The sequence below is a fragment of the Manduca sexta genome, chromosome 26, assembly GCF_014839805.1.
Source record: "Manduca sexta isolate Smith_Timp_Sample1 chromosome 26, JHU_Msex_v1.0, whole genome shotgun sequence".
Classification (NCBI taxonomy): Eukaryota; Metazoa; Arthropoda; class Insecta; order Lepidoptera; family Sphingidae; genus Manduca; species Manduca sexta.
In genome coordinates, this window is record NC_051140.1 from 14,813,480 (window position 1) to 14,840,681 (window position 27,202).

At 35.6% G+C, this 27,202-nt stretch overlaps 6 protein-coding genes across 6 annotated transcripts; 2 read left to right on the forward strand and 4 right to left on the reverse strand.

Annotated features, from left to right (window-relative positions):
• The first annotated feature begins 2,027 nt into the window (after nucleotides 1-2,027).
• Nucleotides 2,028-3,227, forward strand: LOC115455288 (cuticle protein 8). Its single transcript, XM_037443723.1, has 3 exons — nucleotides 2,028-2,106; nucleotides 2,431-2,775; nucleotides 2,862-3,227. Exons 1-3 carry the CDS (start codon nucleotides 2,095-2,097, stop codon nucleotides 3,120-3,122), a joined length of 618 nt encoding a protein of 205 aa, XP_037299620.1. The 5' UTR covers nucleotides 2,028-2,094; the 3' UTR covers nucleotides 3,123-3,227.
• Nucleotides 3,228-5,430: 2,203 nt separating this feature from the next.
• On the reverse strand, nucleotides 5,431-6,426 carry LOC115453389 (cuticle protein 8). The gene is made up of 3 exons (XM_030182088.2): nucleotides 6,337-6,426; nucleotides 5,880-6,218; nucleotides 5,431-5,784 (listed from the first exon to the last, which is right to left on the reverse strand). Exons 1-3 carry the CDS (start codon nucleotides 6,346-6,348, stop codon nucleotides 5,524-5,526), a joined length of 612 nt encoding a protein of 203 aa, XP_030037948.2. The 5' UTR covers nucleotides 6,349-6,426; the 3' UTR covers nucleotides 5,431-5,523.
• A 769-nt stretch (nucleotides 6,427-7,195) lies between these two features.
• On the reverse strand, nucleotides 7,196-8,934 carry LOC115453390 (cuticle protein 8). The gene is made up of 4 exons (XM_030182089.1): nucleotides 8,892-8,934; nucleotides 8,334-8,624; nucleotides 7,879-8,045; nucleotides 7,196-7,311 (listed from the first exon to the last, which is right to left on the reverse strand). Exons 1-4 carry the CDS (start codon nucleotides 8,901-8,903, stop codon nucleotides 7,251-7,253), a joined length of 531 nt encoding a protein of 176 aa, XP_030037949.1. The 5' UTR covers nucleotides 8,904-8,934; the 3' UTR covers nucleotides 7,196-7,250.
• Nucleotides 8,935-9,773: 839 nt separating this feature from the next.
• LOC115453387 (histidine-rich glycoprotein) lies at nucleotides 9,774-11,482 on the forward strand. The gene is made up of 4 exons (XM_030182086.2): nucleotides 9,774-9,976; nucleotides 10,055-10,696; nucleotides 10,973-11,142; nucleotides 11,434-11,482. Exons 1-4 carry the CDS (start codon nucleotides 9,968-9,970, stop codon nucleotides 11,480-11,482), a joined length of 870 nt encoding a protein of 289 aa, XP_030037946.1. The 5' UTR covers nucleotides 9,774-9,967.
• Nucleotides 11,483-12,796: 1,314 nt separating this feature from the next.
• LOC115453385 (cuticle protein 19) lies at nucleotides 12,797-13,455 on the reverse strand. The gene is made up of 3 exons (XM_030182083.2): nucleotides 13,414-13,455; nucleotides 13,106-13,240; nucleotides 12,797-13,027 (listed from the first exon to the last, which is right to left on the reverse strand). The coding sequence occupies exons 1-3, from the start codon at nucleotides 13,423-13,425 to the stop codon at nucleotides 12,857-12,859; spliced, it is 318 nt and encodes a 105-aa protein (XP_030037943.2). The 5' UTR covers nucleotides 13,426-13,455; the 3' UTR covers nucleotides 12,797-12,856.
• A 3,440-nt stretch (nucleotides 13,456-16,895) lies between these two features.
• LOC115454993 (pupal cuticle protein Edg-84A-like) lies at nucleotides 16,896-26,016 on the reverse strand. The gene is made up of 9 exons (XM_037443151.1): nucleotides 25,952-26,016; nucleotides 25,688-25,822; nucleotides 21,467-21,520; nucleotides 18,956-19,068; nucleotides 18,806-18,863; nucleotides 17,736-17,804; nucleotides 17,396-17,530; nucleotides 17,121-17,287; nucleotides 16,896-17,027 (listed from the first exon to the last, which is right to left on the reverse strand). The coding sequence occupies exons 1-9, from the start codon at nucleotides 25,961-25,963 to the stop codon at nucleotides 16,964-16,966; spliced, it is 807 nt and encodes a 268-aa protein (XP_037299048.1). The 5' UTR covers nucleotides 25,964-26,016; the 3' UTR covers nucleotides 16,896-16,963.
• Between the last annotated feature and the right edge of the window lie 1,186 nt (nucleotides 26,017-27,202).

Consider the following 27,202-nt stretch of genomic DNA (forward strand, 5'->3'; position numbering starts at 1 on the left):
AAGTTCAACATGAACGCGTTCACATACCATTACTAAGTGAGTTCAATAAGCTGCCTCAGTTTCACAAGTAGGTATGATATAGTCTTTGCAACAAAATACTCCGTATGCGCCGAAGAAGGCCACCGCGGGTTTTGGTTGGTATGCCGGTGTAGGGTATACAGGGGTAAGGGACTCAGTCCAATACTCGCTCGAATGATGCTATACTCCTCAGCGTCGACATTGGGCCGTAAGACCGGTGAAATCAACATAACCATTCCACTCACCCTCCAAGTGGTGGGAGAGATAACGCGTTTTTCCCCTCGAAAAAAACAAAAAAAAGGTATGATATAGTATTAAATAACTATGGAAAAAATGATGGCTCGCCTACTATCATAAAAAGTGAAGTTATTATCAGGAAAAGTGGATAAACTAGTTGCACTTTTGCCTAACCCTTGTGGGAAGAAAGGCGTGAGTATATATAATATGTTAAAATATGTATCCATGAATACTAATTACCCAAAGTTTCTTTTAACGACATGATTGAGTATACATTTAATATTTAATGTTGTGGAAATGGACATGCCGTAACTTCAAGGGCCTTAGATATTAATAAACATTTTTATTCATGGCTTGGCCTAATCAATGTCATGTCTAGCGTGTCCTAGGTCTATGGACTTTTATCCACCATTACGTTTCTTGTCGAAATGTCGAAATACACACAACGTGATCATTAGCTGTACCCCATATGCCTACAATTCTTAACGTAGAAAAAGTATATGGGAATGAACTAAAGAACATAACGATAAGCCTATCACTAAAATATGTTACCTATGTCCTTTCATAATGTTACCATTATTGCTTATTAAAGGCCTCTTGCCTACGGACTCTTTAACTAAAGTATTAAATCAGCTGTTGATTAGGCGAGGCGGTCTTAGGAGGTGGCAAACAGGATAAACGTTCAGGGTCTCGCCTTAAGGGCTTGGGGGCTTGCAAGCTGCACAAAGAAAAACATTATCCTTCTTAGGCGATCGGGTAAAAACGCTTCGCAAATTCTGTAATCAAACGTTGTACTAACTAAGACCGACGCTGTTGATCAGTTTAGCTATCATTGAAGTATCTATCATTTTCGAAGGAACGTGTGAAAACGATATATTATCAGTTAGTTGCAGTTATTTTGTACCGTGAGTGTAGTGCAACAAGTCAATATGACACAGATTAGTTTATTATAAATGTTAAATTCCAGCAAGTTCAATATGAGTTCAACAGACATGACATTCAAAATGTTGAATAAGAAATATCTAATGTAAATAACCTTTGTTACATAATTTTATGAGGTTGAAGATCGCACAGCCGTGACATTCTAACCTCTAGTCATTCATAATATTTCTGTTTATAATGCGGATAGATATTTGGATTAAAATAGGTCTATTCCTGTATTTTTAGAGGGAAATGTCGGTAACAAAGTTGTTAAAATGTTACCCTTAAACCTATTATTTTTAAAGCCATATTACATTTATACCAAAAGGGTCAACTACACTAAATTTGCATATAAAATAGTTAGGTTATTTTCGAAGGAATACGATCCCTCTAAATATTAAAAAAATGTATTGAATATAACACTAAAGTTAACAATTAAAGTTCCACAAACAGAAAGGCCTGTAGAAGACTAAGTATTATGATGACTTTAGAGGGACAGTCAACGTTTTCGATATATTGTGAAATCCAAAAGTTGCTTTATAGTTTTTGTTACACGTTAACCAGCGCGAAGACAAGAAGACGCATATTGTCATATATGAGCATTTATAAAAGCAGTTAAACATATTAAATATACATCTAAAGTATCATCTAGTACTTAGAAGTTAGAGTTGATAATATTTAAAAAGTAAAGTGGTACATAATAGCTAATAAAAAGTAATGACACAATAAATGTTCTTATTGAACTTTACAGGTGCTATAATAAATACCACATGTTTATCTGTGACGAAAACGGCCGTATAACGTTACAGCGGTTCCGTGACCCGTCGACCTTGTCGCGTCCAAAGCGCTACCACAGACTATATAAGCAGATTTTAACACAACCAATGCATCAGTTGTACCACAGCTAATCATATCAATATGTTCTCTAAAGTAAGTACACGACTTTATATGGATATTACTTTCAGAGTGCCTCGGTGGAGTAGTAGCATTACGTTACGATTGCTGCTGAGGTTTGCGTTCGATCCCTGAGTCGGGCAAAGTGATATTGGGCTTTTCTCCTCAGTGTCAGCCCGGAGTCTGCAATTTGTGGCTCGCCCCATATCACATCATGGAACGGAATATGAAAGGCGCATAGTGGTTACACCAGTTGTGCCGCTGCCTACCCCTTCAGGGATAGCAGGCTTGAGTGTGTATGTGTGTGTACTATTATCCGCGATTTACAAAATAGGTTTTTAAAATTATAATTCTTTGCAGATCGTCGCTTTGAGCGCGTTGGTGGCTGTGGCCACAGCTGGTCTGCTGCCCGCGGCGCACTACTCCCCGGCCGCCGCCGTCTCCTCCCAGAGCATCGTCCGTCATGATGAGGGACACGCTCCCGCCGCCAGGCTCGCCGTCGCCGCCCCCGTCGCTTACCACGCCGCTCCCGCTCCCGTCGCCTACCACGCTGCTCCTGCTGCCGTCGCCTACCACGCTGCTCCTGCTGCAGTTTCCTATCACGCCGCCCCTGCTGCTGTCGCTTACCACGCTCCCGTCGCCAAGGTGATCGCCCCCGCTCCCAGACTGGTTGTGTCTGCTCACCACGAAGAGGAATACGTAAACGTACGTATACCTAATGTTATGGCATAAATTTAACATTGCCCTATTATTAAAAAAATGTAAAATAACATGTATTGCGTTTTCCTCAGGCGCACCCCCAGTACGAGTTCTCTTACTCCGTTGCTGACGGTCACTCCGGCGACAACAAGTCCCAGCACGAGAGCCGCGACGGTGACGCCGTCCACGGCGAGTACTCCCTGGTGGAAGCTGACGGCTCTGTGCGTAGGGTACAGTACACAGCCGACGACCACCACGGCTTCAACGCTGTCGTGAGCAACTCCGCTCCCGCGCACGCGCCTGTCGCGCACGCACCCATCGCGCATGCTCCCGTCCTGCTCGCCCACCATTAATTTTGTTTACTAGTCAAAGCGACCTTAGCTAATAAGGAACGACATGATATTCTGTAAATATTAAAATTATTATTTATGAATTAAACAAAGCAAACTGTTAATTAATGTTGACTTTCATTATTTCTGTTAAAATTCTAATTGACATGAAACCGTACTTATTTAAGTGTGTCTAAAAAGTAAAATATTTCCCTGATATAGGAATATTTACAACAATAAGTAAAAATAACAAAGTTATTATTGGTGATTCACAAGCAGAATCAATTGAAGTTTTTATCTATATGTATAGACATATTTTAACTTTATTTAAAAGTTCTAGCTCCAAAATAATATGTGGGGATATTTGTTATGATTTTGATTGTAAAGATTTGAGTAGATATAGTTGCTCAAATCGTTTTTGATATTGTAAGTAAACAATAGAATTATTATTAATAGCTCAGTTTATAATGCTTACGCCTAAATGCTTCTAAAACTCAAGTCATTAAGATATTGAAGTTTTAATAGCGCAAGATAAAGTTCCTTAAGCAATGACAATAGCAACAATAAATATATTTCTGCGAACATGAAACGAAAAGGCGTATGTAAGTTGGTACTTATGGCTCTAAAGTAATTATATTTTATATTTATGTGCATCCATAACCATGAAAATAAATAGCAGTACTTCATTTTATTTTAAGTGGGCGCAGCCTATTGACCCTGTGGCAAGCGGAGAAGGGTCCAGATGTATGTATGTAGATGATGTCCAGTATGTCGACTGACGAGAGATGATTATTTCTCGCCAGTCGACACAATTATGCCGGTTTGCTGGAATCGGATATACACAGGCCGAGCCCAGAATGCGATACAGTTACGTGGTTCCTAGCGGGTTTAACATTTTGTGTAACATGGTCGCTTACCGGGCAGATAAGGAATATATAACTAGCATTAATAAAATATTGACACTTGAAATATTTGTACATGATTCGTTGACATGACTTCGTCCTTGCTTCAAAATTAGAAATTATAAAGTAGATGTTAATTTAGAGTGAAAATTAAAGAATCGTATTATCCTTTGTTACTGAGCTAAGCAATAAGGGATATTGTTTTAGAATCGGTTATGTAGTTCCAGAGGCTAGTCATTGCATATAAACTTTTCTATATATAATATGATGTAGACTAAGTACAGTTTTTACAGATAAGGGTTGGTAATAGACATCGATATTATATACAGAAATGTTTATATGCAATGGCAAGTCTCTATGAGTACAATGGTACTAATCATAACTTAGTGTTTAAATATATTATAACATTATTAAAAATACAAAAGGTTATGTACCAATTGGTATCTTTAATTACTACTTCATAGGTTTCAGATTTAAAATGTTGTCTAAGCTTGTATGTTAGCGTGCAAATTATGATATGTGAGTCATGCTAAGTTTAATTTTAAATGCAGTTTGTACATATTTGTGCATGAAGTGTGTTACGAGCCTTACAAGTTGCAAACAATTAAATGCATTACTTTCATAAACAGTTTACAACGTTACTGTTTTTAATTGCGGCAAATACTTAACGAATTTTGTAGACAGCGGCGTAGATCAGATTTGCTTCGATTTGGTATAATCCTTTTAGTAGGATTGCCGGAGATCAATATTATGACTAACTTTTCTTTCCTTACCTCTCGTATTTTCGAAAGTTACTAATGATATTCTACTATTGGTATTTATAGACAATAATGATCACTTAAAACTATTGTAAGTAAATGGATTTATTTGTTGGCATAGAAACAATAATACAATTATTGAATAATTAAACAAAATCTGAGCGCCCGACTATGTAAGCGTATTGACCTGCTTTTATGCAGACACAATGTTACATGATTATGTAGACCACATAGGAATGATATTTTAATCATTTTATCATGTACGCAGGTTACGAAGTTTATATTATAATTAAATAAGTAGAAGTTTTATAATTTTGGTCCAAAATAAAATGAAATCCTGAGTTATTTTATTTGTTTGTTACTTATTTGTAAAAGTACTAATGATGTAGGAGTTAAATGATCATCTACTTATTGTAGATCACCAAAATTATTGATTTTCGTCCATTACCCAATTCTTGAAAAGCTGAGTTTATATAGCAAAAGTGAATATTTTTCTAAGATAAAAGTGTTTGAATAATTACATCTCAGCTCAATATATCATTGAGGATCTCGCGACTAGTGTGATTGAGTTGTTATAACTATGTTAATTATTATCAGACCAACTATTGCAAACATGAGGCTACAACCTGCCTATTATAATAAAGGTCAAGTAAAATGAGTCAAAAACAAAAATATTATATCAATTTGCTTTATTTTATAAATAATAATATTTACATGTTTCTTGCACTAAGATACTACCCAGTATCAATAAGTATTAGGAAGTAATTAATGGTGCGCGAGGAGGACGGGCGCGTGCGCGATGGGTGCGTGCGCGACGGGCGCGTGTGCGGGCGCGGAGTTGCTCACGACAGCGTTGAAGCCGTGGTGGTCGTCGGCGGAGTACTGAACTCTGCGCACAGAGCCGTCGGCTTCCACCAGAGAGTATTCGCCGTGGACAGCGTCACCGTCGCGGCTCTCATGCTGGGACTTGTTGTCGCCGGAGTGACCATCAGCGACGGAGTAAGAGAAGTCGTATTTGGGATGAGCCTGATGAAAACGTATTTCACATTACATGACATCGCGTCATATTTATATCATTAACTCTTTACCCCATAACTACAATGGGATTTGGGGATACTTACGTATTCTTCCTCGTGGTGAGCAGACACAACCAGTCTGGGGGCGGGAGCGATCACCTTGGCGACGGGAGCATGGTAAGCGACGGGAGCAGGGGCAGCGTGGTAGGAAACAGCAGCGGGGGCGGCGTGGTAGGCAACGGCAGCGGGAGCGGCGTGGTAGGCGACGGGGGCGGGAGCGGCGTGGTAAGCGATGGGGGCGGCGACGGCGAGCCTGGCGGCGGGAGCGTGTCCCTCATCATGACGGACGATGCTCTGGGAGGAGACGGCGGCGGCCGGGGAGTAGTGCGCCGCGGGCAGCAGACCAGCTGTGGCCACAGCCACCAACGCGCTCAAAGCGATGATCTGCAAAAAAATAAGTTTAGATTTTTAACTAATATGAAAGCAACAGAATTCGTTTAGTGTATTTTTTTTTATATCCATTTCATAATCACTGTATATCTAATCATATTTGTACACTTACTTTGGAGAACATTTTGATGTGTTTAGCTGTGGTACAACTGATGCATTGAATGTGTAAAGAGCTGCTTATATACTACTGACATTTCGGGCGAGACAAGGTCAACAGGCCAAAGTTGTAAGTTGTTTTAAAGCTCTATTTTAGGAGGTGTAGGCATACTATGCTAATGAGCAAGAAGGATAGCAGTAGAAAGCGCGTTGAATTTTATTACGAAAGAGCATGTGTCAGATTATGTAAAATAGTTGAAATAAATGTGGCTTTCGTAATAATGAGGACCAATTTGTAATATACGATAAGAAGATGTGAATATTCATATAAGGTTGCGCAGTTCCTAGTAGTTACGATAAAAATAATTGAAAAATATGTTAAATGTTGTCCTTTAGAAAGATATTACTTTTACGCGGCATCGATGTTTTGTACATCTATTAAAGGATGGAGTTGTAAACTTAAGTTTTTTACACCTATTGTTAGTCTTCTTAGAAGAGATGCTTTATTGCTAATTTCGTTTGAACAATGAGTAGTAGTTCAATTGAAGGGCTACCTTGACTGAGGTCGTAACACTATGTCATTACTCATAGAGAATCCAAATAAAATAACAGCTTAGTTTTTATGTTTCGTGCGGTCAATGAGATTAGTAGAGCCCGAATCAACTTCTACTTAATCTGCAAAGACTGGTTAAGTATACACCTAAACCATCTAGCATTTAATATATTTCTAAGACAGTTCAAATGTAACTTCTTAATCTATAACATTTTTTGGCGTCCATTGTGAATTCGGCGTAGGGAGAAAAAAACATTAAAGACTAAAATGCATAATATTTATGTTTCATAAAACTTAACAGTGCGACTTACAAAATAATCAACAATGTTCCTTTCATGTAACGAAATATATTATAATCGGTAGTTATTTTCGTGTAATTAATGGTGGTATTTATTTTCTTCGATGTGCTTGGTAGCGTGTTTCACGTCAGCAGTGAATCTAAAACGAGAAAAGTTAATTAATACAATACTGATAAACATCATTATTTTTACAAGTAATAAAAAATATATTTTTGTCATTACCCTATTTTGTCTTTCAGTATACATAATTGCTATGTAGATTAGAGAGTATTTAAAACAATTAAGCTCAGTTTAAAATTATTGTAGATAAAATCATGATTTATTAAATTAATAGCAGTTCAGTGCAGCTCTGAATTAATTTAATGTTGAACGTTAGAAAATTGGTTTTTGATACTCAAGACCTAGAGATAACCAACGATAATTTAATATGAGGTATATACTTTTATTAGAACATAGTGATTTTATAATATTAACTGTATTATACAATGTACCACTGCTGTGCACAGGCCTCTTCTACTAGTTAGTAAGTTAAGGCTTTAGTCTGCCAAGATGGACTAGTGTGGGTTGGCAGACTTCACATAATATCTTGCAGCTGTGCAGCTTTCCTTACGTTGTTTTTTTTTTCACCGTTAAACCAACCGATAATTCACAAAGAATATATAAGATAATGTTTCTAGCTAATAGTATTTTTGTCATAGGTACATACCCGGTTTTTTTATCAGCAGCGTACTTCACAGTGCGGATGGAACCGTCAGCTTCATGCAGGCTGTAGACTCCCTTCACAACGTGGCCGTCACGAGCCTCGTGCTGGAACTTCTTGTCACCCGTGTGAGGGTCTTCGATTTTGTAATCGAACTCGTACTTGGCGTGACCCTGCATTGATAATATTTTTTTATGTAATCATTTCTGTGTTTAAATATTGTTATCAGTTGTTGCGTGAATACTCGTTGGATGTTAACAAAAAAGGTGCATGCGTTTATATTGTACTAATATTATTTGAGCCAATTTTTATAGGCCGGCGACAAGCAAGTATTTTACTGTCATCAAATGATCTTGGCAATCCATAAACAATCTACAATTCTCAGAAGATTTTGATTGTACTATTGGTCTTAAAGAAAAGGAACACAGTAAAGAAGAAATTGTTTGTTTAATTATACTTACACCCTCAGGATTCCAGTCCGCAGGAGGTTTGGCGGGGACGTCGTGGCGTTGAATGTTTTGGGAGGAGTAGGCGTGTCCCTTGTGTTGCGGTTCTTCCTTTACCACGTAGTGTGGGTTAGGAACTACTTTAGCTACAGGCTTTACAATAGTGGCTACAGGAATCACAACCTTTTCAACTGCAGCTTCGACGTGTTTCTCTTGTTTGTGATCATTGTAAAGAACGATGCTTTGGGAGGAATAAGCGTGCTTGGCCGCATAGCATACGCCGAGCATACTTATCAGAATTAGGCCCTGGGAAATAGAATTTCAAATATAAATGATAGAAATGTTATAGCGTTGGTAAGAATTTATGGACAAAGCGCAGTAATTGTGACAAAAATAAACAATAATAATGCAATATTAAATTTAAGGATTTTTAGCTTTTAATTGTTTATTACTCGAATGATTTGATTGTACTAATAATATCTATTATTGCATATCTAGTCGTATTGTAGATGTAGCTGTTGTTGCGATATCAAAATTAAATTCGACTAATAAATAAATATAAATATAACTTACTTTAAGAACCATTTTGATTTGTTTTTGTGTTGCTTTCTGTAATACGTGTAGAGAACTGATACCATCATTTGGTATACCGCTCAATTTATAGTCTTAAAACCACACCATCATAAATGGTCTTAACTACTTTTACTCCAAAAATAAACTTTTTCATTGAAGGGCAATTATTATCATTTGTATAGTTAATTTCTTTTAAATGAACGCCCAACCTCTGGTTGGCAATGTATGTACAATTATAATCAGTAAGTCAATCAAATTTTTCATATCCACATAAGGAACCGGTTTCCTTTTTCAGTCATTAAGTAAATAATTCACGTTAAATTTGGCAATAATAACACAACTTTCTGTAATATAATTTTAATTGATCACATTGAATGAAATCATTCGTTCTCGGACCACAGACAAATATTGTACATAGCATTAATTCAAAAGCTTTGGCCGAAGATATACCGTAGAAGTATAATAAATAGATCCTTAACTGAAAAAAAAATTACAATTATAAAGCGTAATTTATTTTAGATGTCTTCTGTAAATAATATGTTTTAGAATGGATATTTCGCGAGAATTTTAAAAGCAGCTTTGATGGTTCCATTTCTAAAATTAAATTCTTGAAGTACCTATGTTGCAAAATATAAACATTCTAAAACATCAGATATTCATGTAAAGAAAAATAATTATTTAAAAAACGCATTTTGTTGGCCTACAAGGTAACACAAATGTTAATTTATGCATCTATTCTTTGCCTTAACATCAAAATCTATCTGCACGATTCAATTGTTTCAACCCAACCGTAATAAACACGCAATAAATTAAATTATATACCGCAGTCGGAAGCATGGTAAATGTTTTTATTTATATTCATTCGTAGACATTTCTCGCGCAACACGTTAGCTACAGCAATAACTATCATTACTTTCACACTCAAATTCTCGGTTTCCATATGTTTGAAATATGTGTTCAAGTTCAAATCTTGCGAAAACTATTTCAATATCATACGTATAAAAGGTAATTTCTCTTTTTACATTAATCAGACTATCGGTGTCAGTTGGCAGTGTTTGCTGAAGTGTGTTTAAATAATGTTGAAGGTATAAGAATATGGTTTGGAGTTCTTTTATTTAATACTCTTAGTGATTTTAGATTCATTTTGTATTGAACGATCACAGGTTGCGTGCATAGCGGCCATCTTCGCGCTTGCTGCCTCTCGTCCACGGGGTGGCTTCGGAGATATCGGTTATCAGTTTCCGTACTCGTCACAGAGTATAAAGCTGCATCCCGATGAGGACGAAGATCTCAACCACATGCATCACGATTTTGAAGAACATCATCATCACCTTGAAGTTTATCATCCTATACAAGAAATACATGAAAAACATCACGTCATAGAACCGCCAAAGGTTCATGAAGATATCTTGGAATTACCAATGCTAGATCATAAGAAACATATGGAAATGCCAAAAAAACATAATGAAAAACACTCAGAAATGCATCATGAAAAACATCAGATGCCAACTATGATGATGCATCATGAAAACCATAAGGACCACGAAAAGCCCAAGATACATCACGAAAAACATATGGAAAAACCAAAAATGCATAATGAAAAACATCATATACCCATGATGATGATGATGCACGAAATGTTGAAACAGCATGAAGAAAATAAAATGCATCATGAAATGCCGAAAAAAGACGAGAAGCATAAGAAACATGAAAAGCATCATGAGGAACATTATGAAGGGGATGAAAATAAACATGAAGAGAAACATAAAGAAGAGCACAAAAAACATCACCACGAAGAACATCATGTACGATTTTTATAAAGTTTAACTAGTTGCTTGATTTGATGATTGATAAAAAATTCTATCTACGTATTCTATCAATATTAGTATCGAAACGAATAATTTATCTTAGAAGCTACATTATCTGAACTTGAAATTATATTATTATACTTATAGACTGTTATACAGTATTGAAATTTTTATGAGATTTACTTTAATTTTTTTATGTTTCTTATGACTTGTAACTTTCCAGGATCGTACAGTTTATATCCGTATTTACAATCAGATATTTCTTTTCGACAGCCTTTTCATAAAAAGTACGAGTATAACTATAAAGTAGAAGATCCTCATACTGGAGACTTCAAGACTCATCACGAATCTCGGCACGGTGACTTGGTACACGGCTTCTACACGATCCACGAGGCTGATGGAACCACTAGAATCGTCGAATACTCCGCCGACAAGCATGATGGGTGAGTCTGCTCTTGTTAGTTTATTTAATTTGTCAGTATTAATACATCAATATGGTACTTATCTATTGAGATATTTTTGTTATAATTATTTTCTCGCAAAGCTTACTTAAAGCTTTTCTTCGGTCGGCATGCTTGTAAGTCTTTATCTAGTATTCCACACCAAGTTTGTGCTACTTTTAAAAAATATTATTATAGATATGCAATAAAGGTATAATTTTAAGTTTAGTGCGTCTTGTAAATTTATAGTTTCAATTGTTATTTGATGACTACAATTTACGTTTATTTCCGCAGGTTTAAAGCAACCGTGAGGCACGAAGGTCAACCGACACACGCTGCATGAGCATCGTTTTAATACGCTAGTACCTGCCTATTATTAGACTTAAGAATTTTAAAGACTGTTATTTGTAATTGCCTATAAATAAATACAATAAAGTATTTAAAAATTGACTCGTTGTTCTTGAACGAATATGCAAGGTTGATTTGTATGAAGTTTAAGTAATCATTATTAACATTAACTATCAAACTGCATAGGTGCATGTATAATTTACTGCTTTCAATAGAAACAAAAGAGTTCGGAATAAATTATATAGTGCATTTACAAACAAAACTAGTAGTCGACTTGTTCAAAGTAGGGAAAATATTTCTCATTCTCAATGTTCTATTTTAACGATGGCGATTCATTAAGATCATTTTTGAAAATCGTTAGAAACAACAATATTGAGCAAGTGTATCATAGATATATTTCATAAAACTAAAATCATTACCTAACCATCTTGTATAGCTTATAAGTTAGAGAAAATTAATTGCCTTGACATAAGTAGTTATTTTCTTTACTTTTAATATATGAAATGTCTAAAATAGAGTTACGAGTTTGACAAAAATATAACCAGATGACGTCAAGAGTTTATTAATTCTTATTGAAATAGTATAAATATAATTTAGACTGATAATTTTCTTCACTGTTCCATTTGCTTTTTAAAAGTAAGGGTCAATTTATTTTCCCCAATGATATTCTTTTCACAATAAAACAAAAACATGAATATACAAAAAACTTGACAGAAGGTAATACGTTTGTAAAGAATAAAACATTTCCTTAATTAAAAAATTTTATTAACGTTCTATTAAATAAAAACAAAAAACAAAATATGAGGTAAGATTTCCAAGCTAGCAATTAATGATGATGATGCTTTGGTACGACGTGATGGATGCTATGCTTCACATCTGCGTGGAAACTGTGGACAAATAAATATTTTAAGGTACGTATTACTTTAGTTCTTTAAATATGGTCCCTCTCGTCACCTGATTGCATTTAAAATAGAGTAGAGAGGACGCCTACGCCTTTAGCAATATTTGTTATTATTTCTTTTATGGATACTTCGTTTTGGAAACCCTAATACCTAAATTTATTTTAACAATATCTAAAACTACAGTAGTTACTGTTTGATAAATATAGTTAATTGTTAATTGTTGAGTAAACGGTAACAGCAGTAAACCTACGCGCCGTTTTGCCACTTTGAACATTAATAGTTGTCTATATAACTAACCAATTATATCTATCCTTACACTTGAGGAAAGCAAAAAAAAGCAGAAAATTATTTATTCGCAAAATTCTTGTGATTCGCATTACTGATTACTCTCATATTCTGCTGTCGGTTTAAGTTTATCTAAGGCAAGAGGGTCTATTTAAGGTAAGTAATCTGTGTCTTCAAGGTACTCACCCTGAGTGCTTGTCGGCGTGATAATGCACGTGCCTGATGAGACCGTCAGGCTCCTTCAGCTCGTAGTAGCCCTTCACCACGTCGCCGTCGCGCTCCTCGTGCTGGCTCTTGTGGTCGCCCGTGTGGGGGTCCTCTATCTTATACTCGAAGTGGTATTTGGGATGAGTCTGTATAATTAAATATTGTTGATGTTATTAGAATGCTAATAGAATAATTATATTACTTATTCATGTTTATGTACTCACATAGTAATCATGATGGTGACCATGTCCGTGCGACACGACCTCATGGTGACCATCGTGTTTGTGAACGTGTTGCGATGAAAACGCGTGATGGTGATCAGCAGAGACCACGGCGACCAAAGCGAAGATAGTTGCTACCTGGAATTGGCAGTTTATGCATGAACTCTAGTTTAAGGATAAATATTTTCCCAAAATTATGCAACCAATATAAATGGAATTATTCGGGTGGAATTTGAAAAATACAATATTGTTGGTGTGATATTATGTCGCTGAACCTTAGACAACCTGACTTATAAGAAACATTTTGCTACCTTAAAAATCATATTGGATGTTGTTAAAGTTGTCTGGTTACAGTCCAAGAATGAAATGATACAGTTTGTCTTCACCTAGCCACTTATATGTATATCCAAATCAAAAGAATCAAGGTAACAATGATTTCTCTTTGTATTAATTGGTCATAAAACTATTCAATAATTCCGAAGTAGATCATTTTTAATTTACTAGCAATTTTAATTAGACACGCGAGCTTGTGGTCTATGAGGCAGTTGACTCTAAATTTGGTGCAGCTGCCAAGGGTGCGTTAATGTAAAGTAAGCCTATAAATTATGAAAAATTTGCAGATGCTTTTTAATATTAGATACGAAATAAAAGGTAAAACTTAAACAAAAAACCGTAGCGGATTTCGTGGGATTGAGCAGGTCATGATATATTTAATAATGATGCTTATTGTCTAATTGTCAAAATGAAGGTGTTCCATAAAAAGGAACCTTAGACGACGATAACATTGAAGCCCTTTACTATGTTCATTATATTAGGTGTATATCTAAAGCGTATGGATGAAAAACAATATATTATGTCTTATACAACTTGATGCTACCATGATGTACAATACTAAAAACAAAAATTCTACGATATAATTTGATAATAATTAATAAACACACAAAAGCCTTTTATCCCCATAGGGTTAGGTATACGCTGGTGCACGCACATTCTACAGTGCCCAACCAACCCATGAGTCATAGGAAGCCTATCGTGGTGACTATGGTATTTGTGAACATGTTCAGAGGAAAACCCATGGCCAGCGAACGCAGCGCCTGCCAGAGCCGCGAGCAAAATTACCTGAATAACATTTATTTTTCAAGTTAAACGTTTGGCCGCCATTAGGCGCAAAAATATGAATAGGGCTAAAAGCTTCAACTTTAAAAAAAATGGTAACTTGGATTGAATAACTGCAAGCTGCCTTGATAAAAACTATATAAGATTAATATAGCGTTGACATTGCAATAGTGCTCTGTTAAAGAAAGGCAGTTGTAGGTTTACGTGTTTTAGATCTTTGATTGACCATTTCAAGAGCATAATTTAAAATTTCAAATCGCAGTTCAATTTAGTTTATTTAATTGCGATTTAAATTACTTTAAAAATATTTTTGGATTAGGAAAAATATTTTTTCCGCTACCGTAAAGATCATGTTGAATTGTCAACTTTGTTGTTTGACTGATAAATATTGGATCAAACCTGAAACTTTTATACAAAATGTGATATTAAGAATGCAAGGTTTATAATATTTTCATAGGTAAGGTTACTATCGTTTTAAAGTGTGATAAATTCAACCATAATAACAACTGTTTTGTATCACGCATAGCATTATATAGGTTTTTAGGTTACGATGTCAGCAAATAATATTCATTCATCACACGTAACAACACATTTAGTTTTACAGATTTTCTGTATCTTTATCGCTTCTTTGTTCGAGTGACAGCGCACATAACGTGTAAAGTTGGAAAGGGCCCTTAATATCACCGACACGTAAGTCAATAGATACGTGAATTATCCCCGATTTGATATGTTTGTGGTATACTCTCTCTCTATAACGTGCACGATAGATTAATATTGATGCCAGCACGAAGGTACGCAGGTTTCGAACCCAACATTTTTGACTTTTCAAAGTTACGTATGTATTTTTTATCTATAGTCTAAGAGCCCGTGAACCCCAGACCTTCGTTAATTTATAAAAGCTGAAGGTTTGTCAACGCATGCTCCCAACACAGGTAAGAACGATAGGCGATTATGAAATTTGGGTTACCGTAGCTTTGGCAGGTAAACGGTACTAAAGGTGTGTAAAATACCGATCTAATTTCATCAAATAAAAAAGTGAGATTTTTTGGTATTACCTTCAGAAAATTATTTAAAATCACGTTATTCATTGCCAGACACTTAACATCGTGGCAACCTTTTGCCAGACACCCTTAATGTTCATGAAATTATAGTTTTATTTACGTTATAGCATAAAAGCTAATTTATACTATGTATTTATCTAGTTTAACTATATTAACGAATATACGAAAACAATGTGCTGTCAGCGTGCAAAGTCAGATCGTCACCGGAGATGAACACACCGCCGCAGCACAGCAAATGGAAACTATTAAGGAAATATTTAAATTTGTGAACTGTACACTACCCAAATTCTTCCCCTGTTACATATAGCTGGTCAAATGTGGGTGTATTACACTCCTTGCCCCGAAAAAAGAGGAAAGAAAAAGATGAAACACCATACATGTATTTATTATTGGTATTACACTTTTCACTGTGTATGTTTGTTAGTAATAAACGGAAACCTACTCCTTTTTATTGATTTGAAAGAAATTTAGCTCATAGATGGACTATGTAACAAATATAGCTTAACTAGCAATTTTAATTAGGCACCGACTCCAAAATTGGTATACAGTATATACCTGTAATGTTTAATTATTTTTTGGTTTTAAGTGGTTTTTGAAGGCGGTTTAATTTTTTGTTAAAATTATTTTTTTTACTGTAAGGGCTTAGGCATTAGTCCATCACGCTGGTTTAGTGCGGATTGGCAGACTTCACATGTCCCAAAATTCTTATAGAGAACTCAGGTATGCAGGTGTCCTCACGATGTTGTGTTGTAAAGCAAGCCATAATGCAAAAAGAATATACAAATAACATAAGAAAGGTCAGAGGTTCCTTTAGGTTTTGAACTTGCAGACATTTATCTCAGCAGTCTGCTCCACTCCCAGCTAAGCTAACCTCACTATAAGACACATTGCCCAGTAGTTATACTGTCTTCAAACCGGAATAAATCAGTATGCACTTTGCTGCATGGTATGTGATTACCGCGTACCCGTGCGGACTCTTGCATACTCATTCATTATTATAAGAAAAGTGATAAACGTATGTGCTACAATTCTTTATATATACGATAAAATTTGAAGGATACCAAGTTTCTCTTATTATCTCGAGGAATTAAAACAAGATCGTTTGCACAATTTCAGTGGTATTGATATGAGTTAATTATGTTAGTGAAAAATGGTGCGCGTTAAGATAATTGGTACTTTCAGTGTGTGATAATTATAATAACACACCTACATTACTTGTAATGTATGCAATAAAAACGTTGGTTTTTACACTACAGCTCAGTTTCAAAAATCATGTTTCACAACTTTGTTCGGTTCACTCTTTAATTTATTTGTATACGAGACGTTTCATTAGGTTGCGTTCGGGTAAGATCGGATACGGAATAAGATCGTATAACGAAAAAATACCAAGAAATTATGGTTATTTTTTAGTTTAAGCTATATAGGCGGCGACGCTGTTTCTTTTTTTGAGATAGGAGTGCAAAGTAACTTGTAGTTATCTCTGATATTTAATTATTTGAATAAGCATAAATAATAGCTACCTACATAATATTATTATTCATTGAACCTATGATCTAAAATGTGAGATCGATGTTTTTTTATTGAACTACGACATGTTGTAACAAAAGTAAAAAAAGTTTACAGTAAAAATATTTGGTTATATATTTATTGGAAAAGAATATATCACATTGTTTTTTGTGTCAGTCTAGTAATAATTATGATAATGGGGCACGACGTGATGGGTGCTGTACTTGACGTCAGCGTGGAACCTGTAAACAAAACAGCATAAGTGAGTACCGTGCGCAGTCGCAAGACTCGCTGCGGGTGCGCAATGAGCAGTGAGTGCAGCAAGTAATACTCACCCGGAGTGGTCGTCGCCGTGGTAGTGCACGTCCCTGAGCGAGCCGTCGGGCTGCTGCAGCGAGTAGTAGCCGTGCACTACGTCGCCGTCGCGGGACTCATGCTGCGACTTGTGGTCGCCGGTGTGCGGGTCATCCACCTTGTACTCGAAGTCGTACTTCGGGTAAGTCTAGAAAAATCAATATATTTGGTTATGTGAATTAATAATTTAATAATCCATGAGCCTAAAAACAAAACTATCGTCGATTAATGATTATAATATTATAATATATCTTACATAGTAGTCATGGTGTTCGTGTCCGTGTCCGTGATGGTACACGGGCTCGTGGTGCCCGTCGTACTTGTGCACGTGCTGGGAGGAGAACGCGTGGTGCGCCGCTGCAGCACCCAATAAGGCAACGAAGACTACCAACTGAAACACGGATAAATATGTATTGTAAAAGATTGAGTTAGGACGTTAGAATCGAGTTAATCAGCTTTAAAACAAAAATATGATGTATATTAAAAATCTCATTATGCCATATGTCCTTCAAGGGCCTGCAATTGCATGCAGTTTTTACTGTTTTTCCTCCATGAAGCTTTGTAAATATGACGTTTGAATATCAATTGCACTTTACCTTAGCAACCATTTTGTATTGTTGATACAATGTGCAATAATTTACTGACACTTTACACCTAACTCGTGTCTTTTATATTGTTTAAAACTATAACGACCAAGGTGACATTCCAAATAGAGTATTTTTTGTTGATTAGTTTACGCATAGTTATTACAATTGTTACGTAAACGCACTATTTAAATATAATTGTTTGGAGATAAAAAATAGTTCACGGTTGGTCATATCGAGGTTTCATTGATTAATTTTAAATTTGATGATTATAAAATACTTTTTTCTGTGGTAGACTAAAATCTAGCTTACAATGAAGATACGACATTTTTTGTCTCTGTCATACATAATTAGGTAAATATTTTAATAGAACCAAAAACGCTTCCGAGTATTTTTCTATAGGATTTAAAACCTTGGTATATGCTGAAAGTCGGTGATTCATTTAATACATTTACCTGATATATCGTGATGGTGACTTTGATTAATTATTTGTCAAAATAAATATACTTAATCCGATTACGCATCTATAAGTAAATATTATAAAACAAAGTTAACTTGTTTGTCTATGTGTGTGTTATCGATTTTCTCAAAATGTACTGAACGGATAAACGAAAAGAGCGAAATACTATTTACTTTCTATCCCGGCAAAATATATAGCGGGACTTTTATTGCGGAAAAGTCCTTCATGTGGGCGAAGCCGTGAGCAAACGCTAGCTGCTTATAATATATGTATTCTTTATCATTAATATTCCGTTCACGGAGAAACTTTATGCAATAAGTAGATCTTGAATGACTTTCCAAACAAGATTATTATTTAAAACCAGATTTGGACCTACAGTAACTAAAACAACTTTACTGTAGGGTTTAAGAATGAGTAACATTCGAAAAAATAAATAACACTTTTGTTAGGAAAGTACGTTTAATTTTTCTGCAAATATTTCCCGGTACAGGTTTTACAAAGGTCACGCCTAGGGAGTAAAGTAGTACATAAAAATAATATATAGATTTTTTATAAAGTATTTTTATTAAAATCTAATTATTTATATTGTTACACATAAAATTATGTTAGCTTAATAAAAGTGTTTGTCATGTTGTTCAGGCTGGCCGTGATTAGTACTATAGTGGACCTCCGCGTGGAACCTGTAAATACAATAGAATCAGTCAGTACCGTGCGCATGTGCTAGTCGTGTACCTGAGCGCAGTGTGCAGTGTATGCAGCGAGTGAGACTCACCCGGAGTGGTCGTCGCCGTGGTAGTGCACGTCCCTGAGCGAGCCGTCGGGCTGCTGCAGCGAGTAGTAGCCGTGCACTACGTCGCCGTCGCGGGACTCGTGCTGCGACTTGTGGTCGCCGGTGTGTGAATCCTCCACAGAGTATTCGAATTCGTACTTAGGGTGGGCCTAAAAATATAAATAAGTTAATATCATCAAAATACTCGCTGAATTAAGTATGAGTCATCTTAAATATTAACTTAATTAGAGAGTTGGGGTTACATAGAATTTTCAATTTTTCACAACCCTCATCTCTGCTGTCACTGGTATGGAGCTTAATTTAAGAATCAGCAAAAGAAGTTGCGCTCTTTGGCTGTTACTAGAAATATGGCGACCTACAATACCGGATCTCTTCGTCATTCGCCTAACTGAATCACTATAATACCAGTTTAGTTTTCACGGTGTGTGTTACGAAAACATATTTGCCACAAACTAGTACTCCTTTACTAGCATTGCTTTCTCTACTTACATGGTGATCCTTGTGTTGATGTCCGTGCCTCTGCCCATATCGATGACCATGACTATGGCCGTATCCTTGTCTCTGCCCGTATCCAAATCCTTCTGCCTGCCCGTGTCCAAACCCTTGATTATGCCCAAACCCAAACCCTTGACCATGCCCGTGTCCAAATCCTTGACCGTAACCTTGTCCAAATCCTTGACTCTGTCCATACCTATGTACTTGCTCATACCCATATCCATGGCCTTTTCCATGTCCAGACTCGGTAGGGCTGTCGTATTTCTTTATATGTTGGGAAGAGAAGGCAGAATGCGCGACCGCAGCACCCAGAAGGGCGGTGAATACTAAGATCTAAAGAAATAAAATTATTATATTTGAGAAACACATTTTGCGATTGCGTTACTAGTCTTTTATTACGAATTATTATTAGCAATGAAATTATATAAGGGTCTTTGCATTGCAAGATTATAGAAGCTTCCAAATCTACGTTACCTTAGCAACCATTTTGTATTTTTGTTGGATGAGACAAAATCAATAGATGACTGATATTGAAGATGCTATACTACTGTCTTTTTATATGTTAAAATCTTTAACCACCACCAAACTGACATTTCACATGACGTTTATAGTTTTATTGGTTAGTTTAGGTATTACGAAACATAGGCACAACGATATTTTGATAATTGTTTAGTGAAGACAGAAAAATGTTGTAATTGAAAATGTCAACATAATTATTTTATTGCTTTTACGTCCTATGTTGAGATCAGGAAACCTATTCTTGTGATGAAATTATGTATTATAATAGCTTACCTTCATATTAATATAAGGATAGGGTTTAACTACTTATTGCTCTCCCGGTTTGAATTCATTTACGTAACGCAAAAGAGGAGCGAGATTTCAATTCTGGCGATTCACGTTATTTGAATTGATATTCAATGAAAAATTTGGCTTACCGGGGATAGCACCGAGACAGTTATCGGAATAAGAGATCTTAGCATTCTTCTACTAGGGCAATAAAGCAAAAAGTACGAAAGCTATAAATCTCTAATGCTTATTTCAAGCTGATAATTTTCTACAGTGCGCCAGTAAATTAAATAGAAGATTGATTGATTTACTATAAAAGAAACATTTTTATAATACCCACGCTCATATTTATTTGAGACTAGGTTTTGGCTTCACCCACGTGAAAAGCCTTTCCCACTACAGAAATCGTACGACACATAACGTATACCAGCATCATCAACGTAAATCAGATTAAAAAAATACAATTTCTTATTGGAGGGAATTACCAGGATAAAAAGTAGCTCTAATGTTACCCTAGAACTTAGTCTGTCTATGTGTCAAATTTCATCCACATCTGTTCAGCAGTTAGTACGTTTATATCTAAGTATAGGTTTGAGTATGAGTATGTGTGCGAGTTTAATATATGAGTATGAGTATGCATTAGTATGATGAGTTTGAGTATAAGTATACGTATAAGTAAAAAAGTAAGACGTGAAAAGATTTGCCTCTAATCGGGCCGTAACCATTTGTACTAAGTAAGCTTCTTCTGACCCTGTTACTACTGATATCCCTACCACAAGGTAGTCTAATCTATTTGCAATTGAATATTGATATATTTATAAGCATAGTATTATCCAAATAAAATATAAGGTAATTTTATAGGTAATTTATTTTTGTAGCAGATACATAACTTCATTTCATTACAAAATAATAGTATCATATTGTAGTTGTTTATGTTTCAGTCTAGTAATAATGATGATATTGTGGTACGACGTGATGGGTGCTGTACTTGACGTCAGCATGGAACCTGTAAACAAAACAGCATAAGTGAGTACCGTGCGCAGTCGCAAGTCTCGCTGCGGGTGCGCAATGAGTAGTGAGTGCAGCGAGTGAGACTCACCCGGAGTGGTCGTCGCCGTGGTAGTGCACGTCCCTGAGGGAGCCGTCGGGCTGCTGCAGCGAGTATTAGCCGTGCACTACGTCGCCGTCGCGGGACTCGTGCTGCGACTTGTGGTCGCCGGTGTGCGGGTCATCCACCTTGTACTCGAAGTCGTACTTCGGGTACGTCTACAAAAGGAGCGATATGTTATCAATTATTGAATAGAATGCATTGACAGATTTATCGCAGTTGGTTAATTATAATAATAGTAAAATTTATCTAACGTAGTAGTCATGGTGTTCGTGTCCGTGATGGTACACGGGCTCGTGGTGACCGTCGTACTTGTGCACGTGCTGGGAGGAGAACGCGTGGTGCGCCGCTGCAGCACCCAATAAGGCAACGAAAACGAAGAACTGAAAAAAGAAAATAATCATAGTCAAGCGTAATTCAAACATGACAGTGTCAATGTGAAATATTAAGGTTATTTGTTTGTTGTATATATAAAAAGATAGTATTTTGAAATGATTATATTAGCTAGTATTTTACTTTTATTTACATACCTTAGCAACCATTTTGGGTTATTTGTTGTTTGTACAAACTTAGTTGTTAACTGACACAAACTTCTAAATCGGTTCTTTTATATTGACCAAATGCAAATGACCAAGGTGACTTTTCGCACTGATTGTTTTTATTGATTAGAGATTGATATTATTACAGTTACGCAAAAGCAATATATAGATAATAGTGTCACACGAAATACCAACAATTCAATGTCATTCGTTGTTTAATGGGATGGAACGTATGATTTAGAACTTTATTAAACTTGATCAATTTCAGTGCAATGTTGCAGATACATATTCTTTATTTCTTCTGGAAGATAGACTCTTGAGTTTTTTTCGGGCAGCATTGTGTATCTTCTTATTTTAGTACAGGAATGTAAGCTCATGCCAGAAATACTTATAGTCTAGAGAATAATTATTTTCAGCACCAGGTAGTGTCAAAATGCGGTTAATAAATAATATTAAGGATATTTACGTAAAAATCCAGAAACCCATTCTCATAATATGAGATGTGGTGAGCTTAGAATTCTATTGAATTATGTCGTGACATAGTATAGAAGCATTTAACAATTTGGTAAACTATAATTGGATTCATTGTAAAACCTAAAAGTAGTAGTATATAATTAAAGTACACGACAAAACATATTATTGTGTGCAAATAATGATCGAGAGTGAATAATTTTGCTCACTATTCTAACTGAACGCACGTGCTCATCTCACATCTTGATTCGAAAAGAATTCCGTATTTCGTAAGTAAGTATTATAATGTGAAGAATCTTTATACTTACTTAAAATATTAATGGCGTACAAGTTATGATATAAGGTATATCGTTAGTAGATTTTAGTAAAACATGTGAAATATATTTAAGATTTTATTAAGTTTCTTTTTGTGTACATAGAGTATAAAATAATTTAACAAAATAACAAGTAACAAAATGCAATATAACAAGTGAGGGTTGGTCTAGTGATGGTGCTGGTGGTGTGCCGGCTGGATGTGCTGCGCGTGACCCTGGCGCTTCACCACCGCGTTGAACCTGTGGGAACGATATCAATATTATATTGTATTTTATACTATACTTTTACTATATTGTAAAACAGTACTTTCGTGTTTACATAAAAGTCTACTAAATATTTTGATATCGATGGCCTCTATTTAAAGTTGTTTATGTTATTCGCAATATCGTAAATTTTACATTAAGTTTAAAGAATTTAGTTTTATCATTTTAGGTATTTTGATTATCATCACTATGATGAACCTTTATCTATATAAAGGTTATATATAATTTGATCACGCTTTTATTTTTAATAAAATAACCTGCATTGCAGATTGCAGTTTAGTTATCCTACAGTTACACTTCATACGTACATAGTGTATATTAGCCTTTGTTTGACGCGTATTTTAATCATAACGAAATTTAATAGAGCAGCACAAAAGTTTCTTACCCGCTGTGTTTGTCAGCTGAGTAATGAACAGTTCTGATGGTGCCGTCGGCCTCGTGCAGGCTGTACACGCCCTTCACCACATCGCCGTCGCGAGTCTCGTGCTGATACTTCTTGTCGCCATTGTGAGGGTCCTCAACTTTGTATTCATACGCGTATTTGGGATGAGCCTGTTTCATAGATTTAAATGCGTTTGAATATAAATGTTTTCTTTCGCTTTATGTGATTAACATTGTTATACATTTTTAACTTACATAGTAGTCAACGTGATGATGTTGGTGTTGGTCCTTGTGGTGATTGTGCTCGTAATGCGCGGGCGCGTGATGCTGATCATGCGACGTGTGTAGCACGATGCTCTGCGATGAGAGGGCATGGCCGTGCTCATGGTGTTGGGGGCGAGCGCTGGCGAAGGCGATGGTAGCGACGATCACGAAAATCTGTATTATTTGTTAAATCTTAATAATTTACTACGCATAAATATCCTAATATATACAGCGTAGTATTTTTTGGTAAATCGGAATGTACAAGATAAATTAGTCACATGTGAACCCATTTAATATAATAATAACTGCTATTATTCTGTAATAAGTCGACACAGAGATATTAAAAACAAAAGACAACAATAGACACAATGTATAATGTAACCAAGCTGGTTTGTTGATTAAAATAAAGCCCAGTAATAAAAGCTTATAGGAACTAAAAAAACAAGACTACTTGATTACAGTATGTTTTAAAAATCTACTAACCTTGTACATTTTGGTCAAATGGCTTTAATTGAATTATAGAACAGTCCTCTCTTGGATTTCTGTATGAACAGTGATAATGCTTTAATATGAAATATGTCTTTATATACCCAGTAAAAAGTAATTTTCGCAATACATAATATTTTTGACCGAACCAGATTATTTGAATAACCAGATATTGTTGACACAAGTTCAAGGAAGAACTTACTTTTATTCAAGTGGACTTATTACCAAATCGGGACCTTCATTACCTAAAAAACATAGTTAATACTATAAATGTTATGCCAGCTTTTTGTGTAGAAACATGCCTCTGTTTTTCGGATTCTCTATTAATAAAAAAATATGGATTTTTTATTGCTTTGAAGTGTTACGTATTGAAACTAGTACGAACATTATTTAATTTTTTTATACGCAACATTCGTTGTAATTGATGGTAAACGTACGAAAATTATTTACTTTTTTTATACGGACACTGCAAAGGGATCCCACTGCCCCTGATGGTAAGTAGAGTGGAATTCAATAGAATGTCAATTGACGAGAGATGACTAATAATTAATAAATTATTCATTTGTCATAAACGACAGCTAGTAATTTTTAGGCGTATTCTATGCAATCGTTGCGACACGGTTTCAAGTGTCCAAATTGTATATTCTAATGGCACATCTACTGTTATATAAAGCTGAAGAATTTGTTTGATTGAACGTTAGCGTGCTCAGGAATGCTATGACCAAAAGGAATGGGCGTCAATGAAAAATATTGCAAAAACTAGGAAAAATTATTGCTTAATAATGTGCCAGTATCGTACCATCCAGGGCCACCTTACTATCCGAGTGCCCCTTTTAAGCGACCTGTTTTATGTCCTAACAAAGTTTTTGGTTGGTATATTTTTGCCGTTTCTGCCCTAGAAGAATGCCAGTGATTTATTACTTACAATGTGTCTAGGTATTATAAATATACTTTTTGTGATAACATATATGAAATACATGTGTGCCTCCAGTTAGGGCACAGTATTTTAAAAATATTAAGTCATAATGGAAGCATAGTAGTAAAATCATAATCATTGACAAAATATTATGTAGGGTAGTAAAATAAAAATACAAATTTTATGTTAATAAATCACTTTTATTTGAGCAGTATATTTTGGTTATAAAATGATAATACTTAATGTGCGATTAGTGTATCAGTCTAGTAATAATGATGATGCTGGGGCACAACGTGATGGGTGCTATACTTGACGTCCGCATGGAACCTGTGAACATAGCAGCATCAATTAGTACAATAAGAACGCACTAGTCACGCTGCGTGCGCGCAGTGTATAGCGTATGCAGCTAGCGAGACTCACCCAGAGTGGTCGTCGCTGTGATAGTGCACGTCCCTGAGGGAGCCATCGGGCTGCTGCAGCGAGTAATAGCCGTGCACTACGTCGCCGTCGCGGGACTCGTGCTGCGACTTGTGGTCGCCGGTGTGCGGGTCATCCACCTTGTACTCGAAGTCGTACTTCGGGTAAGTCTGCAAAATTAGTAAATTTATTAAAGCATTACCAATAGTATCGATGATGCAAAAAACAGTAAGTATTATCGTCTTAGAATGATTGAAATATTATATATCTTACGTAGTAGTCATGGTGTTCGTGTCCGTGTCCGTGATGGTACACGGGCTCGTGGTGACCGTCGTACTTGTGCACATGTTGGGAGGAGAACGCGTGGTGCGCCGCTGCAGCACCCAATAAGGCAACGATAACGAAGAACTGAAAGAAAAATAACTACAGTTATACACAAATTGTATTTTTTATATTATACAAAAATTCTAGCGTTTTTCAACTAAGTACAACTTTAACCTCTTGGACGTTTTAGATTTTTTAAAACATTTTCCATACCTTAAGAACCATTTTTTTATTTTTGTACTATTGATACCAACTTCAGTAGTTGACTGACATAAACATATAACTCGTTGTCTTTTATATTGTTTAAAATTATAATGACCAAGGTGATTTTTCACAGTTGGCCGTTTTTATTGATTAGATATTGATATAAATTCTGTTACGCAAAATTATTTTTTTGGTAGTTGTGTCGCCGAACATATCAGCAACTGAAGGTTATTCGTTATTTATATTGAAATGCATGCAATATTTTGAAGTATTAGGCTAGAACTTTAAACTAGGGCTGATGGATTGGCGGCAGCAAATATTAGAAGATAATATGTTTATTTTTATTCCAGATATTTTAACATTGAGTCTTTAATATTTCCTTATTATGAGGATTGAGGATATTTTATGCGTTTACTGAATCTTCAAACATTACAAAAGATACTCCTATTTCTACAAAGGATAAGCAGAGATGTAACGCGTGAAGTTGTTCTGTCGTGAAATTGCTTTGCGAGGATATATAATCTATTTTGTATATATACTACAAGCGAGTGAATTTAGTATATTTTATGCGTTATAATAATTCTAAAGATAATACCAAAAATATTAATATAGATAGCCGTCAGACTAGTTAGAAGTGAAACGTCTGCCGAGACGAATGTCCGTAGGTTCAAAACACAAGGGCCTTCTCTGAGTGACTTCTGACATTTCTAAATTTATGTGAGTATAGGTACCTACTTAATGAATTATCAATTGCTTTAACGGCAAAGGAAATATCGCGAGAAAACGTGTATACCTGAAAAGTTCTCTATATTATTTTTTTTTAAATATGTGAGGTCTGCTAATTCGCTCTAGGCAGGTGTGATGGACTAAGGCCTAATCCCTTTCAATAATAGAGCAGGCCTTTGCCCAGCCCAGGGACAGTATATTATACAAGTCTGATATTATTGTTATTCATTTAAATTATATAAAATACATCTCCAATGTAAAATATATATTTCCATCATATCAGAATAAAGCAACTGCTAAGGAAATAAAGATGCACAAACATAAACGTTTTGAATTTCAAATGATGTTTTATAATATTATCAAAATATTTATGAAAGAGATTAATTATAGCCATTGATTAAATTAACTTACTGTGAATATTTACGGTTCTAAAATAATAATTTGCCCCACAGGTTTAATGGCAGCATATTGTGATTCCACGGATCCCCTAGTTTGCCTAGGATTGGAATTATTGTCCTTCAAAGCGGCAACCAG